Here is an 18044-nt window from a genome sequence, read left to right on the forward strand (position 1 = left end):
ATTTTTAATTTTGTAAAAAAAATTATATAAATATTATGAATTTAATTTTTTAAAGAAAATATTTAAATATTTTACAATTTGTAATATTATACAAATATATAATAAGGACAATTTGGTTAAATATACATCCCAATAATCTTTTATTCCTTTAACCAAACAAGGTAATCTTATATTCCTGCTAAACCAACCAAACACAAAATACAACATTCCCAGTAATTCTATTCCCTGATAATCTTTTATTCACATTGGTAATCTTACATTCCGTGAACCAAATGCACCCTAAGAGTGCTGGCAGTGACTTTTCCGACCACTTCCCTGCCATTTCTTTCCTTCTTGTTGTTACTTTTCCGTTAATTGTAGTTTGATTTTCTTAAATTTTAGTCATATTTTATCATATTTAAAATAATGTGTTCACTTTGCCCTTTCTCTGGTAAAGGGTATCATGACTATCAGTGTTTTTAGACTTTTAGTGCAGGTTTATTCTATTGGTCTTCTTCTTGGTTTGTGGTTCTATGAAATTTATTGGTTGCTTGCTTTCCAGATGTGTGGTTTCTTCGTTCGTTTGTATGTGGTATTTCAATGGTTATCCGATATATGTGTCGGATGAGATTACAGTTAAAGGAGGATTAGTTTTTCATTCATCTCCTATGGATATTTTTTAAGTTTTTCTTCTTTATGTTAGGTGCTCGAGAATGTTGGAGTGCTTTGTTTTTTATGTAGTTACCTCAACTGTTTAAGCTTTTGTTCATTAGACTATCGTGCCTTGACAAATGCAACTCGGGGTTGTGAGGCCAGTTTTCAGGTTGCCATATGTACCTCTTCCATTGGAAAAGAGGGTAGAATTTGTTAATCTGGTCGAGGAAATTGGGCGGGAGAATTTTGTAGGAAAAAAACAAGTTCAAGTTTTTGATGACGACGACTTCATCTTGGTTAGGCGGTATTAGTTATTGTCAATGTTCAGAGAACTCGGGAGTCTAGTATGGCTATCGTGTCTCTTTCGAGTTTGCAAGTTTAATTTTCGTTTACAAAAATTACAAATAAAGTTCTCTAATTGCAGAGTTGCAGTTGCAGGCTAATATTTTGTTTGTTTGTTTATTTATTTTAAATTTGTTCAGGTTTGGTTTGTTTTTATTTAAAAAATTCCAAAGAGTTGGTGTTTATTCATTCAAAATCATGTCCTCGTCTTTATTTTTTTAATTTAAACGAATTTGTTTAATTTTAGCCAAGTTGACGATGAAGCGGATATTTGATTTTGAAGGTAGATAATTAAAGATGTTTACTGACAAAAAAGCTTTATTCATAAACAATAGTTTAACAAGTGTAAACAATCAAACCAGTCGTATATTTTTTTATTTTTAAATATAAAATTATCAAAAATAAATGTTAATAATTATATTATAAATAAGTAAAACGAGGACACAGGTTAATAATCAAATAAGATACAAGTTCTAGTTAATGAATACCTTTAAGCAATTCATAAACGATTATAAATTTATTTGTTTATGAATGTAAATAAATTGAAGCCCTAAATCCAGAGCATCAAAATATTTTGTCCGATGCATAGGCTAGTCTAATATTTGTAATGATTAATTTTGTAACTATTGACGGGTTAAGATCTAGTACACTACTATTTATGTTTCATGTTCTAAATGAATTTATTTCTAATACATGTTTAGTACTACCTACTTGAGAATAAAGTTGATCACAATTGTGAAGGGAAGACTAGCCAGCGAGTGGATTGGCATGGATTGTCACACGATTGAGCCTTATCTCTGCAAGTGGCCGATCACCTGCTCCTGTTTGAGTCTGCATCAACAAAATAGCGTTCAGTCATGCTAAACAAGCAATTGCAGGTTACCGCTGCAACGCAAGATTCCACTAACACATACACAACGCTGTACAATTTTAGTGAGACTGAGATTGAAAGAGAAGAGATTGTTTCCAGAAAACTATTCACTTCAGATTCATGTTGAATGCCTTACTTTGGGGGTACCTCAGCTCTTTAAATATAATCTAGAATTTTCCCTACCCTCCTTTGAAATCCCAAAATCATATGTGGAGATAAAGCAATCCAGCATGGACTTGATACAATTTTTATAGCAAATGATGTAATAGGCCAAAAACAAGACCAAGGTTGATTACACTGACTTGCGGTGAAATATCAACACACAAAGCCATGTGGACAAAGAAAGAGTGTGCATGAAGAACTAAATCCAAACATAATTGTGTCCAAGACATTCTAAATCAAAGTGGACTAAGCAGGGAAATATGACTATATGCTAGCACAACATACCTTTTCCATGATATCCAGCACTTCAAAACCATGGATAACCTTGCCAAACACAGTGTACAATCCATTGAGATGTGGCTGCTTTGCATATGTTATGAAGAATTGGCTCCCATTAGTATTAGGACCACTGTTAGCCATTGACAGTATACCCCTCGCATTATGCTGTAAGGTAGTAAAGTTTTGTAAAAAAAAAAAGAGCATGTCTACATTCAAAACTAACGAGCAACTCAATATACGGCAGGAGTTAAAATATTACATCTTGTAACAGGAGATTGACACTAAGCTTTAGTTGCACACTTTCACATAAAAAGCACATAAACTCAAAGAGCTTGAAAAGCACAACTCTACCAAAACACTGGGCAGATAGACAAAGATGTGTAGTTATGATGATTCCAATATAGAACGAGATGAAGGGTGGGAGGGTTATAGAAACCAAAATTTCATACTCAAATAGCATGTCAGCTAAACAAGCTAAATGATAAATAACACAAACCAGCTTTTCTAGGTTCCATTCCCTCGGTAAGGTTAAAACCTGGACTTCAAGCATAATGGCAAAGCATGGTCTTTTCAAAAGAAAGCAAACTGATATTCTTAATCAGCAGAAGCAAACAAGAAAGAAGTGTTCTTTTTTTTGTGCCCTTCCCCCCACTCTTAATGGCTAAAAGTTGTTGACAAAATTTCTTAAAGCATTTTGAGAGATTGCATGTAACATCCCAAAATACGGGTTAATGACTAAATTGTAAAACTTCAGAATTTGGTGATTAAAATATAATAATTGGATAATTCAATGATTTATCTGGAAGGATTGTTAGTAATTATTAAAAGAATTAAAGGGCAAAATGATCATTTAACCATTAAATGATTAAATTGTATTATGTTGAGGATATGGATGGGGGAAAGGGATAAGAAGAATATCTCTTCTCCTCTTTGTTCTTCCATACGAGAGAAAGCCACAGCAAAGGTGAGTTTTCTATTTTCTTGGTTATTTGTTGTTTTAAAAGTTGGGTTATGATCACTATATGATAATTAAGCTTAAGAAAAGCTTAATTTGTTCTAAAACAAAAAGATGAAGAAATTATAAGAGATTTAAGAAAACGAGTTTTTATATGAAATCATAGAAAAGAGTTGATAAGTTGAATTTGAAGTTAAATTTAACTTGTCATCATGCTAATTAAGGAATATGAAGTGTTAGAATGGTATTTAGAACATATTGAAATTTGAGTATGATTCTTGAATTACATATGAAGGATAGGATTTTGAAATTATAGATGATTTTCATGGATATAAGTTGGTTTAAGTAATGGTAGTTGAGTTTAATGACATGATAGGGGTTTAAAATAGAAGAATTAAGTGAAGAATCGATGATTTTCGGGGTTAAAATACAATTTCTAGGTAGAAGGAACCGATACCCTATGAAGGGAATCGATTCCCCCTATTGGACGAAAATTCCAGTATGTGCAGGGGGAACAGATTCCCCCCTGGGGTGTATCGATTCCCCGGGAACAGATTCCCCCTGAGGGGTATCGATTCCCCCATAAATGAAAAAATGGAATTTGATTCATTAAACCGGTTTAAGTTATTAACATCAAGTTTAAAATTTAGGCTTCTGATAGTTGTTTTGAAATGATATATTCATGTAGATATTGAGCCTAAACAAGTTCCGGAATAATCAAAGGATTATAATCGAATCAAAGCAAAGCTAAGGTGAGTGCAATTTTAATTGTACTTATATTATTGAACGAACATTGGCTTGCGATGAGCCAATGATGGAGTTACTATGGTAAGAAGTGACTCCTAAAATGTTATTTGATATGTGATTCTTATATGTACATGAATACATGATATGCATAAACATAAGAGCATGAAACATAAGATATATGATATGATATACATGATTATATGCATATGTGATATATGCTATGAGATATGACCAATGTGAAATGAAATAAGCTATGTGAATATATGAAATTGCATATGAATATGCAATATGTGATATGATATGAAATATATGGTTACACATACAAGTGGTATGTGACAGAAGAGAAAGAACAAGTGATGAGAAATATATTCATAATAAATGCCCATAGTATATGATACGAGAGCTATATGTATAGTTGACATGCCAAGAGTCGAGGGTATTGTAGTCCTTCGGGACGTAGTGGTCCTACGGGACATATATAGCAGTCCTTCGGGACGAATACTGAACAAATGTTCGGTGCCCCATGAGGAAATTTATACGAGCTGTGGTGACAACATTGGTGCACAACCTTAATGTACTCACATACCTCTATTCTCAATAATATACATGGGCAACAACAACAACAATTGAAATATAAATTAAAGTGAAAGTGATGCAAAAAGGTAAGTTTCATGTGTTCATGACTTGATTATATATGTCATAGGAAATATATCCATGCATATTGAAATATCATGATCAAATGGTAAGAATGCATTTTCATGAATCTACTGTTACATGTTTATTTATTGCCTCACTAAGTCTATGACTTAGCGTGTAAGTGATTTACACGTAGGTACCAAGAAACGTGAAGAGCAAGAATAGAAGTGGCAAGGACAGTATTATTACTAGAAGATCAGATCAGAAGTAATCGACAAAGTATGTATTTTGTTGTGTATAGAGTGTTGGCATGTAATAAGTCGTTAATTATGAGTACTTTGATCAAGTTTGTATTTTGTGGTCTCTTTTATGTAAATTAAAGTATTTTGTTTTAAACAAGTTTTAAATTCCCCAGGGTTTTTCTTTAAGTGTCAAGGTTTGAAAAGTCAATGTGACACCTCAGACTCGTATTGGGGTCGAGTACGGGTTGGGGTGTTACAGTTAATAGCATCAGAGCCAATGTTTAGTCGATTCTCGACATAAACCGAAGTCTTGAGTGTTTTATAAGGTATACATGCCAACAAAATAGTGAAAACTTCTGATCTGATGGAATAGTAAGTATATTTTGTGCTAATAGAACTATATGATTGTATTTTTATAGATGTCCGGACAAGGTAGTTCAAGAAATGAAGTGGTAGATGACATACCCGCTGAAAGTAGTAATTCATCTGCCCTGGCTAGGCAGAGTGAAGAACAGACACCCTCTGGAGTGCATGTGAATGATCAAGATGTATTCTTTAGACGCGGTATTGACGCGTTTTCAACCTCCTGTTACTTCAACTCCAAAAATGAATGTTGCGAAAGAGTTTAAGGGATTAGGAGCTCCAGAGTTTAGAGGGGAAGCCGATGAAGGTCCTGTTACTGCGGACCTTTGGCTTAATGACGTGAAGGTCATGCTTACGGGACTTCATTGTTCCGATGCTGAGAAGCTAGATGGAGTAATTTCCTTGTTGAGAGGACAAGCAAGGATCTGGTGGACCAATGTTACATTGAGGATGATTAACGCCCAAGTAACTTGGTCATTGTTTTTAGAAGAATTCAAACATAAGTACATCGGAGATCAATTTGTTCGTCAAATGAAGCAAGAGTTCATGAATCTGAAGCAATGAAATCACACTTTATATGAGTACGAGTGTGAATTCAATAAGTTGAGTCGCTTTGCTGCCGAGCTTGTTCCTACTGAGAAGGATGCTTGTGAGTGGTTCGTAGAGGGGTTACGTCCTCGGTTGAAGGAGATGTTGATTGTATTGAATCTATCCTCGTTTCAAGAGGTAGTCAATCGTGCCAAAGCTTTGGAAAGAGCTCAGAATGAGAGATTTGAAAATTCAAGGACTCAAACAGTCAAGAGAAAGGGTGCTTCTTCGAGTTCCGCACCGTCAAAAAGAGGCAGAGATGCTGGTTCTCGACCTCATGCTAGATCAGAGTCAGTGGTATCCTCAGCTAGAGGATCAAATCCGTTGAGAGGCAGACAAACTCAATCAGCAGGATCTGGAGCTGGGAGATTTAACCAGAGTCAAGACAGATAATGCTAACATTGTGAAAAGAATCATTCTGGGATATGTAGAAGGATTTCTGGAACTTGCTATAGATGTGGGGAGACCGAACATTTTGTTCGGGATTGTCCTAGAGTAGTCGATGAATCTGCACAGCCAGAGAGGTCTATTTCTACAAGCCAAAGGGGAAGAGGTAGAGGAAGAAATCAGTCAGAGTCCTCTGCTCAACAAGAGATACGTTCCATTGCTCGAGTGTATAATCTCAGGACCAATGAGGATCGGGATGACCCGGAGATTATAACAGGTACCTTTCTGTTGTTTGATAAACGAGTTATGGTATTGATTGATACGAGTTCTACATATTCATACATTACTAGTAAGTTAGTGAGAGAATTGAACATTCAATTAGAAGCTACTAACAATGAGGCGATAGTGACGAATCCGTTAGGACACAGTGTTCGGGTAAATATGGTGAGTCGAGGGTGTCCCATACAAATTCAGGGAATTGAATTCCCTGCTAATTTGATGGAATTACCTTTTGAAGAATTTGAAGTGATACTGGGAATGGATTGGTTATATCGTTATTATGCTAATGTCGACTATAGACTGAAAAGAGTAACGTTGAGAAGTCCAGAAGAGATAGAAATCGTGGTGTTTAGTGAAAGGTGGAATCCATTGGCAAATGTGATCTCAGTGATGACGGTAAAGAAGTTACTGTTACAAGGATGTCAAGGGTTCATTGCTAGTGTGTTGGATGGAAGAGCCAAAGACAAAGAGATTGAAGAAATTCTTATCGTTAGAGAGTTCTCTGATGTATTTCCTGTAGAATTGCCAGGTTTACCTCCGGACAGAGAGGTAGAATTTCAGATTGAGATAATGTCGGGAACAGCGCCCATTGCAATGGCACCATAAAAGATGGCTCCAAAAGAGTTGCAAGAATTAAAGATTCAATTACAAGAATTGCTGGACAAAGGTTTTATTAGACCAAGTGTATCACCTTAGGGAGCTCCAGTTTTATTTGTTAAGAAGAAGGACGGTTCAATGCGTCTCTGCATTGACTACTGACAACTCAATAAAGTGACCATCAAGAACAAGTATCCACTTCCCCGAATTGACGATTTATTTGATCAATTAAAAGGAGCTTCAGTGTTCTCAAAAATTGATTTATGTTCGGGTTATCATCAATTAAAGATTCAAGAGAAAGATGTTCCAAAGACGGCGTTTAGAACAAGATATGGTCACTATGAGTTTATTGTAATGCCGTTTGGAGTTACGAATGCACCAGTTGCTTTCATGGATCTAATGAACAGAATTTTTCAACCCTATTTGGATCAGTTCGTGGTGGTTTTCATTGATGATATTTTAATATATTCAAAGTCAGAGGAAGAGCATAGTTCTCATTTGAGGATTATCTTGCAGAATTTACGAAACAAGAAGCTTTATGCTAAATTCTCTAAATGTGAATTCTGGTTGAATGAAGTGACATTTCTTGGACATGTAATTTCTGCAGAAGGAGTTCAAGTGGATCCTCAAAAGATTAAAGCTATTCTGGAGTGGGAAGTTCAAAGAATGTGACAGAAGTTCAAAGTTTTCTGGGGTTAGCTGGTTATTATCGAAGGTTCGTTAAAAACTTTTCAATCATAGCATTACCCCTAACTAAACTGTTGAAAAAGGAAGTAAAATTTGTTTGGACTCAAGAATGTCAAGAGAGTTTTGAAAAGTTAAAGAAGATTTTGACAGAAGCTCCAGTGTTAGTTCAACCCGAGTCTAGCAAGGACTTTGTAGTGTATAGTGATGCGTCTCATAATGGCTTGGGATGTGTATTAATGCAAGAAAGCAAGGTGGTGGCCTATGCTTCGAGACAATTAAAACCGCATGAGAAAAATTATCCGACACACGATCTGGAGATGGCTACAGTAGTGTTCGCTTTAAAGATCTGGCGTCATTACTTGTATGGTGAAAAATGCTACTTGTATACGGATCACAAAAGTTTAAAGTACTTGATGACTCAGAAAGAGTTAAATTTAAGACAGAGAAGATGGGTGGAATTTCTCAAGGATTATGATATTGTAATTGATTTCCATCTCGGAAAGGCAAATGTGGTAACGGATGCCTTAAGCCGAAAGACGTTTGCAGCCTTACGAGCTATGGATGCTAAACTATCATTAGGTGGAGATGGTGCAATTTGTGCGGAATTGACTATCAAACCATCATGGTTAGATCGAGTTAAAGAATTGAAAGCTAAAGATGAAAAGTGTTCAAAGAAGTTACAGCAAATAAAGAATGGAGAATGTACAGATTATGAGATGAAAACTAATGGGAACTTATATTATCAAGGGAGGCTAGTGATTCCAGATGTTAATGAATTAAAGAATGATTTATTAATGGAAGCTCACTGTAGTCCATTGACGATGCATCCAGGAGGAAACAAAATGTATATGGACCTCAAGAGTCGATATTGGTGGCCGGGAATGAAGAAAGACATTACGGAATTTGTATCAAAATGTTTGATTTGTCAGCAAGTTAAGGTTGAGCATCAGGTTCCGTCGGGACTGTTACAATCAATTTCAATTCCTCAATGGAAATGGGAGAATGTAACAATGGATTTTGTGACGGGATTACCTTTAACTCCGAACAAAAGAGATTCAATATAGGTGATTGTAGACAGGTTGACTAAGTCAGCTCATTTTATTCTGGTACGAACTGATTTCTCTATAGATAAATATGTTGAGTTGTATATCAGAGAGATTATACGGTTACATGGTGCACCTGTTTCCATAGTTTCTAATCGGAATCCTAGATTCACGTCACGATTTTGGAAGTCTTTACATGGATCATTGGGCAGAAGACTGAATTTTAGCACAGCGTTTTTTCATCCTCAGACAGATGGTCAGTCTGAACGAACTATCCAAATTTTGGAGGATATGTTAAGAGCTTGTGTTATCGAATTTAAAGGATCGTGGGAAAAATATTTGCCACTTGTTAAATTTGCGTATAACAATAGTTATCAGTGAAGTATCAAAATGGCTCCATATGAAGCTTTATATGGAAGAAGATGTCGTACACCCTTGAACTGGCATGAACTTAAGGATCGAGAAGTTATTGGTCCTGAGTTGATTCAGGATACGGAAGAGAAAGTTCAAGTCATTCAGAATAATTTGAAAACTGCAGCTGATAGACAGAAATCATAGGCCGATTTAAAAAGGAAAGAAATTGAGTTTCAAATCGGAGATAAAGTGTTCTTGAAAGTGTCTCCGTGGAACAGTGTTTTAAAAGGCGCGAGGCGCTCCAAGGCGATTACCTACCCGAGAGCCTTGATTTTTTAGGCGCTTTGAGTCGAGAGATTCACGTACGTGAGGCGCTTAATTTTACAAAACATTTGTAAATATTTTATAACCATACTTCAAACACAAAACAACTTAATAATTAACTTAATAAGCAAAAACACCAAGTAGCATATGTCATATTGTATCTCAAAAAGACAAATAAAAAACATCATCAATAATCAAAATGCCTAAAATGTCATATTGTATCACATCGTTGGTGTGATGATTCCGCTATTGGCTGCTACTTTTATGAGACATATTGTAGAGGTGGTTTTGATGGCTACTGGTTAGCTATGCTTTGGTGATGTTTGGAGTGGTGGGTGCTTTGGTTGAAGAATCCTATGTCGAAAAGTCAAAAGTATCATTAGATAGGGCTACACGTTCGATCGAGTCGAGTTAAGAAAAAAAATTAAGTTATTCGAGTAGATGAGTCCTATTTTATAACTCGAACTTGACTCAAATTTTTATCGAGTCGAATCGAGTTTTTGAGTTTCTATTTAAATTTAATTGTAAATATTCATAATAATATGATATTATATGATTCCAATTTAAATGGTTTTTTTATACTCATTTACAATACATATATATTTCTTCATATTTTTTATATGTGATATACATATATCATACAGAGCCGAGGGACTCGACTCATACTTGAAAATCAATCTACTAATTATTAAAAATTTTGAACTACCATTCGAGGTTTTCAAGTTGTATTTTATAACTCCATTTGAACTTGAAATTTTTTTAAGTCGTGTTTTTGAAATTACAACTCGAAGTCAATTCAAGTAGATTCAAAAAATAATTTTTTTGACTCGAGTCAAGTTTTTGCTCACCCTAATGTTAGATATGATTTTGAAAGAAAAAAAATAGTTGAGTGACTAAAAAGAAATTACAGGAATATATGAGTGACTAAATATGAATTTACCCTAAAAGTTATTGTATAACTATGACATTTAGCAAAATCTTTGAAATTCAATAAAATATTTTAATAAAATATTAAAAGAAAACCCGCAACATGGACTAACCCAAATCAAGTCCTAAAACAAAATGAATCTGGCGAATAATGCGTCCAGGTTCATCTCTTCTGCCCCATACCATCTCATTTATTTAAAATCTCATTCGTCTCTCTCCACTTCTGCCATTGAAAGAAGAGAGAAAAAACTAAAAACTCCTTTAAACATCACCGAAATCTTCCATTTCTCTGTTTCCTCAGAAGAAATGAAAGAGAAAAAATAGATGGAAGAGCCTCCTTACTACATCCTTCACAAGCTTCCTCCTGGGAATAGCCCTTACGTTCGAGCCAAACATGTTCAGGAAATCTAAAGCCCAATCTGAAATGGGTCATTGTACGTGAATCGCTAAAAGCATCGCCTCGTCGCCTCTCGCTGCCTCATGTACTCGCCGTCGCCTTGGTGGTCGGAGGCTTTCTTCTAAACGCCTCGCCTCGCCTAGCGCCTCAAGGTGCCTCAGGCGCGCTTTTTAAAACACTGTCGTGGAAGAAAGTATTGAGATTTGGACGTAAAAGAAAATTGAGTCATCGGTTTATTGGACCATATGAAATCGTTAAGAGAGTAGGACCAGTGGCATATCAATTGGTTTTGCCACCTGAAATGGAGAAAATCCGTCTTTCATGTCTCCATGCTTAGGAAATATCGATCCGATCCATCTCATATTGTGACTACCGAAGATATCGAAGTTCAATCAGATTTGACTTATGAGGAAGAACTTGTTCAAATATTGGCTCACGAAGTCAAGCAATTAAGGAACAAGACTATTTCATTAGTCAAAGTGTTGTGGAGAAATCACAAGGTGGAAGAAGCGACGTGGGAACGTGAAGAGGACATGAAGATTCAATATCCCCATCTCTTTGTACAATGAAAATTCGAGGACGAAATTTCTTAAGGGGAGAGATTTGTAACATCCCAAAATACGGGTTAGTGACTAAATTGTAAAACTTCAGAATTTGGTGATTAAAGTAGAATAATTGGATAATTCAATGATTTATCTGGAAGGATTGTTAGTAATTATTAAAAGAAATAAAGGGCAAAATTGTCATTTAACCATTAAATGATTAAATTGTATTATGTTGAGGATATATACGGGGAAAGGGATAAGAAGAATATCTCTTCTTCTCCTCTTTGTTCTTCCATATGAGAGAAAGCCACAGCAAAGGTGAGTTTTCTATTTTCTTGGTTATTTGTTGTTTTAAAAGTTGGGTTATGATCACTAGATGATAATTAAGCTAAGAAAAGCTTAATTTGTTCTAAAACAAAAAGATTAAGAAGTTATAAGAGATTTAAGAAAACGAGTTTTTATATGAAATCATGGAAAAGAGTTGATAAGTTGAATTTGAAGTTAAATTTGACTTGTCATCATGCTAATTAAGGAATATGAAGTGTTAGAATGGTATTTAGAACATATTGAAATTTGAGTATGATTCTTGAATTACATATGAAGGATAGAATTTTGAAGTTATAGATGATTTTCATGGATATAAGTTGGTTTAAGTAATGGTAGTTGAGTTTAATGACATGATAGGGGTTTAAAATAGAAGAATTAAGTGAAGAATTGATAATTTTCGGGATTAAAATATAATTTCTGGGTAGAGGGAACCGATACCCTATGAAGGGAATCGATTCTCCCTCTTGGACGAAAATTCCAGTATGTGCAGGGGGAACAGATTCCCCCCTGGGGGTATCGATTCCCCGGGAACAGATTCCCCCTGGGGGTATCGATTCCCCCCTAAATGAAAAAATGAAATTTGATTCATTAAACCGGTTTAAGTTATTAACATCAATTTTAAAGTTTAGGCTTATGATAGTTGTTTTGAAATGATATATTTATGTAGATATTAAGCCTAAACAAGTTCCGGAATAATCAAAGGATTATAATCGAATCAAAGCAAAACTAAGGTGAGTGCAATTTTAATTGTACTTATATTATTGAACGAACATTGGCTTGCGATGAGCCAATGCTGGAGTTACTATGGTAAGAAGTAACTCCTAAAATGTTATTTGATATGTGATTCTTATATGTACATGAATACATGATATGCATAAACATAAGAGCATGAAACATAAGATATATGATATGATATACATGATTATATACATATGTGATATATGCTATGAGATATGACCAATGTGAAACGAAATAAGCTATGTGAATATATGAAATGACATATGAATATGCAATATGTGATATGATATGAAATATATAGTTACACATACATGTGGTACGTGACAGAAGAGAAAGAACAAGTGATGAGAAATATATTCATAATAAATGCCCATAGTATATGATACGAGAGCTATAGGTATACCAAGAGTCGAGGGTATTGTAGTCCTTCGGGACGTAGTGGTTCTACGGGACATATATAGCAGTCCTTCGGGACGAATACTGAACAAATGTTCGGTGCCCCATGAGGGAATTTATATGAGCTGTGGTGACAGCATTGGTGCACAACCTCAATGTACTCACATACCTCTTTTCTCAATAATATACATGGGCAACAACAACAACAATTGAAATATAAATTAAAGTGAAAGTGATGCAAAAAAGTAAGTTTCATGTGTGCATGACTTGATTATATATGTCATAGGAAATATATCCATGCATATTGAAATATCATGATCAAATGGTAAGAATGCATTTTCATGAATCTACTGTTACATGTTTATTTATTGCCTCACTAAGTCTATGACTTAGCGTGTAAGTGATTTACATGTAGGTACCAAGAAACGTGAAGAGCAAGAATAGAAGTGGCAAGGACAATATTATTACTAGAAGATCAGATCAGAAGTAATCGACAAAATATGTATTTTGTTGTGTATAGAGTGTTGGCATGTAATAAGTCGTTAATTATGAGTACTCTTATCAAGTTTGTATTTTGTGGTCTTTTTTATGTAAATTAAAGTATTTTGTTTTAAACAAGTTTTAAATTCCCCGGGGTTTTTCTTTAAGTGTCAAGGTTTGAAAAGTCAATGTGACACCTCAGACTCGTATTCGGGTCGGGTACGGGTTGGGGTGTTACATTGCATGCGCTAAGTTCATGATGTAAAACTTTCTTGCTTCATTAACTATTAAGCTTAGCATACCTTGAGGGATTCTCTAATCTCATCATTGAACTTCTTGCCTCATATACTCGTTCCCCCTTTGCCTGTTCCCGTTGGATCTCCACCTTGAATCATGAAACCTTTAATATTCCTGTGAAATATAGTCCCATCATAATAACCACTTGCACAGAGTGCCAAAAAGTTCTGCATCCAAACAAAGATTAGTATTATTTACATGGGCAATAGCTAAAAACAATAAGTACTTTATAAAACATAAACGAATGCACTTCACAAGAAGTGAGGCCTAGGAATTTTATACCCTATACTACGTGAAATTTCTCCATTGTAATTAAGTTAAGCAAGACTTTATGCCACACACAATGAAAAATTCAAAGATTGATAAAGAAAACCATAAGTATAGCCTATGTTACTAGCATTTGGGTATTAGTGTCCAATACAGGTATGGATATGGCGTTCAAATGTTTAACTTCGCCATGCAATCTAAAGGTGGAGCATTATACTCTCATACCCGTATCCTTGGGTGTCTGATAAAGGTATTTCAAAAAGATGTAAAGTCTAAGCAACTTATAGGTATACAACAAAACTATATAATACATAATTATACACAACTCACATATGCAGTGAAAGGAGACACACTCCTTTCAAGTCATAGCCTACATAGAATTTTTCCAATTTCCTATTTTTTTTATTAGGGCACCAATTGGTCCCAAAAAGCATTCCCTAAAGCAAATTTCTAGACGTAAATGTATATTTTGTCATCTCCTAATTTTATTTCTGAACAGCTAGAGGCAGCAGAACCTTCAGCTAGTGTTCTTTTCAGATAAATAAAATAAATTCCTGAAAAATAAAAGAAATATGTGAAGCAAATGCAGGTCCTAACCTCCGCCGTCTTAGCGACCTCGTCGCAGAAGATCTCGCACTTAATGTCACCGAGATTTGTATGCAAAGTAACTGACTGCAATCCCGAAGAAAGCATCGATTAGATTTGGTAACGTATTGCATGTGTTCGATATAATTACTCAAACAGAACTCACCATGTTATGAATAGGCTCATAAATCAAAATCAAAGGTAGAGGAGTTCCTTGGGTTGATCAAGCGTCTGGGTTTCGGTGATTGTAGGAACTAGTAGGCGTATCTTTCTCCAGAGTTCAGACTTCAAGTTGTGGCCCCGTTGCGCTTTTGGGTTCAAGGGCTTACAGCTTGAGAATTGCCGGGGTTTTTTTTATTCTGAAGATCTTTCTAGACTGCGGAACCGACGGCCGACACTGCCTTTATATGGGAGAACTGGGCCAGCGGCTAGTTCCCCTCGATCCCATGTTGGACTCAGATTCGTATGGTAAATTACTTGGTATTCTATCTCTTCCTCAATTTTCTTTTAACATTCAATTATTTTAAAAAAATTACATCTAATATTATATTATATTTTTATTTTATTACTTGACCGTTAAATTTCAACATTAACTTAATTAAAAAATATATATAATATGATATTATAACAGTTTTAATATCAAAGCTTATATATTCAATCAAATTTATCTTTTCAAAATAATTTAAGGCTAAAGTTTGGTCCCTGATTATATGATAGTGCTTTGTTAAATCTCCCAGTATTAAAAGTTACGAAATGGTTCTTCGACTATAAGATATTGCTTTGTTGAGTCATTCGACTATTAAAAACTATAAAATAGTCACCCAATTATTCATATGTTTTAAACTTGTCATTTTTTGTTCAAAAATTGGTGTTCTTTTGAGTTGAATGTTAATTTATTGATTGATATATGATAAAATATGATCCCAAAACCGTTTGAGTTGTATTTTATGGATCGACTCTCTGTTTACATTATGTCGTTGAGTCAATGCTTGAAACATTATGTCATTGAGTCAGTGTTTAAAGTAACGACGGTGCCACTAGTCATTATTAAAATATGATTTTATTATATTTCAATCAACATTTTAACGTACAACTCATAAGACCGTTAATTTTTAAACAAAAAAGGATAAGTTTGGAACATATGAATAGTCGGATGACCATTTTGTAACTGTTAATAGTCTGAGGACTCGACAAAACACCACCCTATAATCGATGATTATTTTATAACTTTTAATAATTATAAATTCAACAAAACAACATCTATTAATCGAGAGACCATTTATATACTTTATCCATAATTTAATAAATTTTAAATTTTATTATTAAATATATATTTGAAAATTTTTATATTTAAAGAAAGTTTTCTTATAATTTTTTTACAAAATTTTCGAATTTAATATATACCCTATAAATTATAATGCTTCTAAAATGTCAAATGTTCATCCCGATTAATTTTTTTTTAAAAATAATCGAATCAAAAATTTCTTCAAATATCAGAATAATAATGGAATTCAACTAAAAAGGCCAAAATACCATTTAACCTCATCAAATTCATGGTTGAACTTCAACGCCTATATGTACAACAGTAGAGCTTAATGTGTCAGAAGAGAGCCTTGGCTTATGCAACAGATTACATGAAAACTAATGAAAGTTTCTCCCCATAAAAACCTAGCCAGATAAGCACCAACCATTCAAGGATGTAGGGTTATAATAAAAACCCATCATCAAACTCACTCTGGCCTTTGAAAAAAATTTATAACACTGCATCTGAGGCTATTAAAGGCCCTATTTTTTGCATGTACCCTTGGGGTTTGCATTCTTAAGAATCCAAGGGTGCTCCATGATCTTCTGAAGAGAGAGCCGTTTTGAGGAGTCCTTCACAAGAAGCTGCAAATAAGATTCAATTTACTGTATTCAGAATTTCATATGTAAAAGTTTCTACAATAATTTTCCATAAAAATCCATATTTGTTACCCGGCTGATGAGATTTTTAGCCTCCATTGAGACATTAGGTGTTGATGGGAAGCTCAAGTCAACCTTCATAATCCTGTTATATCACACAACTTGATATCAATACAATGTTTTCAATACACAGAAGGCTAATGCATAAGAAAACACCCATTTCTACTTACCTCTTGAATGTATCGCTTTGACTCTCGGACTCGAATGGAGGAGCACCGTAGAGGAACTCGTAACAAAGAATACCCAAGGTCCAGTTATCCACTGCATAATCATGAGCTTGGTTTTCCACCATTTCTGGTGCTAAATAATCCAGAGTTCCACACATTGTGTGTCTCTTGCTTCTTGATTGTACCGACCATCCAAAGTCTGCAATCTTCAACCGACCCTATGTGCGCGTATATGTATGTAACCATAATGATATTACTCGAACACAATTCAAGTAGCATATGATAACATTAACGATCAAACCCAACATATAATTTCATACAAAAATTCCCATGCTGAGGACAGTTTATACATACAAAATGGATTTCTCAATAGGTCATAGCTATGCAAAAGAAGCGGATGCAGGAAGAGAAGAAAAAGGAAATGCATTAGCTTACCTCATGATCAAGCAGCAAATTTTCTGGTTTGATATCTCTGTGAATTACATGTTTCTCATGACAATAAGCCAATGCTGTTGTCAGACTAGCAATGTACTGAGAAAAAAATAATTCGGATCATAAAAATGAATGAACTCAAATAATTAAAACTGAAATCTATTAATAAATTGAAAATAACTTAAGCAATTGAAACACACAGAGAGGAAGAAAAAAGAGGACTGGGTCATTACCGTGGCAGCTTGTTCCTCACTGAAATGACCATGTTTTCTAAGCTCGTTATAAAGCTCGCCCCCATAAGCATACTCAAGAATCAAGAAAATACGTTCGCTATCATGAAACCAGCCGTGAAGGCGCAGTACATTGGGATGACGAAGGCTGGTCTGGATTTCCATTTCTCTCCTCAACTGATGGTGGATCTTGTATTTTTCTAACTGTTCCTTGAATATAATTTTCAATGCCACAATGAATTTGCTCTACCAGAAAGACGGAGTAAATAGACAACGATCATGAATTTCAGAGACAATGAAATTGTAAATTAAAGTTTAAAAGAGTAAATAAATTGGATGAAAAAGAAAACCTTGACTTCTCTGGCGAGATAGACTCTACCGAATTTGCCTTTTCCGAGGGGTTTTCCGATCTCGAAGTCTTTTAAGGACCATTTTCGCTCCGAATTTCCTTCTCCTTGGCTTTGAGAAATCATTTCAACTGATTCAGAAGGAATCGGAGATAGAAAATCAAAAGTATTTTGGCGTTTGGGATCGGGAAGATAATGAATTTGAATTTTAGAAACCGCGCATATGTCTTGGGCCTATGGCTTTTTAATGGGCCTCAATGCCATATCAGATAACAAGTTGGCAACTAATTTAGTAATTGGTACATAAATTATAGGATAAATTATGTAGTAATTACAATTTTTTTATTTCATTTTGGTCGTCAAATTAATTTCAGTGGTAAAGCCATCACTATCTCAGTTTAGACCTCTAGAAAAGGCCTAAAGCTCAACAACTTAAAATTATGTCAAAATACAATTGT

At 34.7% G+C, this 18044-nt stretch overlaps 1 protein-coding gene, 1 long non-coding RNA gene and 1 pseudogene across 2 annotated transcripts; 1 reads left to right on the forward strand and 2 right to left on the reverse strand.

Annotated features, from left to right (window-relative positions):
• Positions 1 to 1566: 1566 nt before the first annotated feature.
• On the reverse strand, positions 1567 to 14808 carry LOC120161157 (annotated as a pseudogene).
• On the forward strand, positions 1926 to 17690 carry LOC120161158. The gene is made up of 4 exons (XR_005519463.1): positions 1926 to 1937; positions 6784 to 6793; positions 11465 to 11470; positions 17564 to 17690. It is a non-coding gene; the product is annotated as an uncharacterized LOC120161158 (long non-coding RNA).
• Positions 16035 to 17743, reverse strand: LOC120161156 (serine/threonine-protein kinase Aurora-3-like). The gene is made up of 6 exons (XM_039171418.1): positions 17590 to 17743; positions 17243 to 17485; positions 17013 to 17108; positions 16581 to 16795; positions 16423 to 16495; positions 16035 to 16335 (listed from the first exon to the last, which is right to left on the reverse strand). Exons 1-6 carry the CDS (start codon positions 17710 to 17712, stop codon positions 16234 to 16236), a joined length of 852 nt encoding a protein of 283 aa, XP_039027349.1. The 5' UTR covers positions 17713 to 17743; the 3' UTR covers positions 16035 to 16233.
• Between the last annotated feature and the right edge of the window lie 301 nt (positions 17744 to 18044).

The sequence above is a fragment of the Hibiscus syriacus genome, unplaced genomic scaffold (genome assembly GCF_006381635.1).
Source record: "Hibiscus syriacus cultivar Baekdansim isolate YM2019G1 unplaced genomic scaffold, ASM638163v2 tig00111398_pilon, whole genome shotgun sequence".
Classification (NCBI taxonomy): domain Eukaryota; kingdom Viridiplantae; phylum Streptophyta; class Magnoliopsida; order Malvales; family Malvaceae; genus Hibiscus; species Hibiscus syriacus.

Excerpts from the sequence above, each read along its gene's own strand:
- LOC120161156 (XM_039171418.1), bottom strand. The coding sequence starts at position 17,712 with ATGATTTCTCAAAGCCAAGGAGAAGGAAATTCGGAGCGAAAATGGTCC. Across the intron at positions 17,109-17,242 it reads GTGAGGAACAAGCTGCCACG|TACATTGCTAGTCTGACAAC; the intron begins GTAATGACCCAG and ends TTTTTTTCTCAG. Across the intron at positions 16,496-16,580 it reads CAAAGCGATACATTCAAGAG|GATTATGAAGGTTGACTTGA; the intron begins GTAAGTAGAAAT and ends GTGATATAACAG.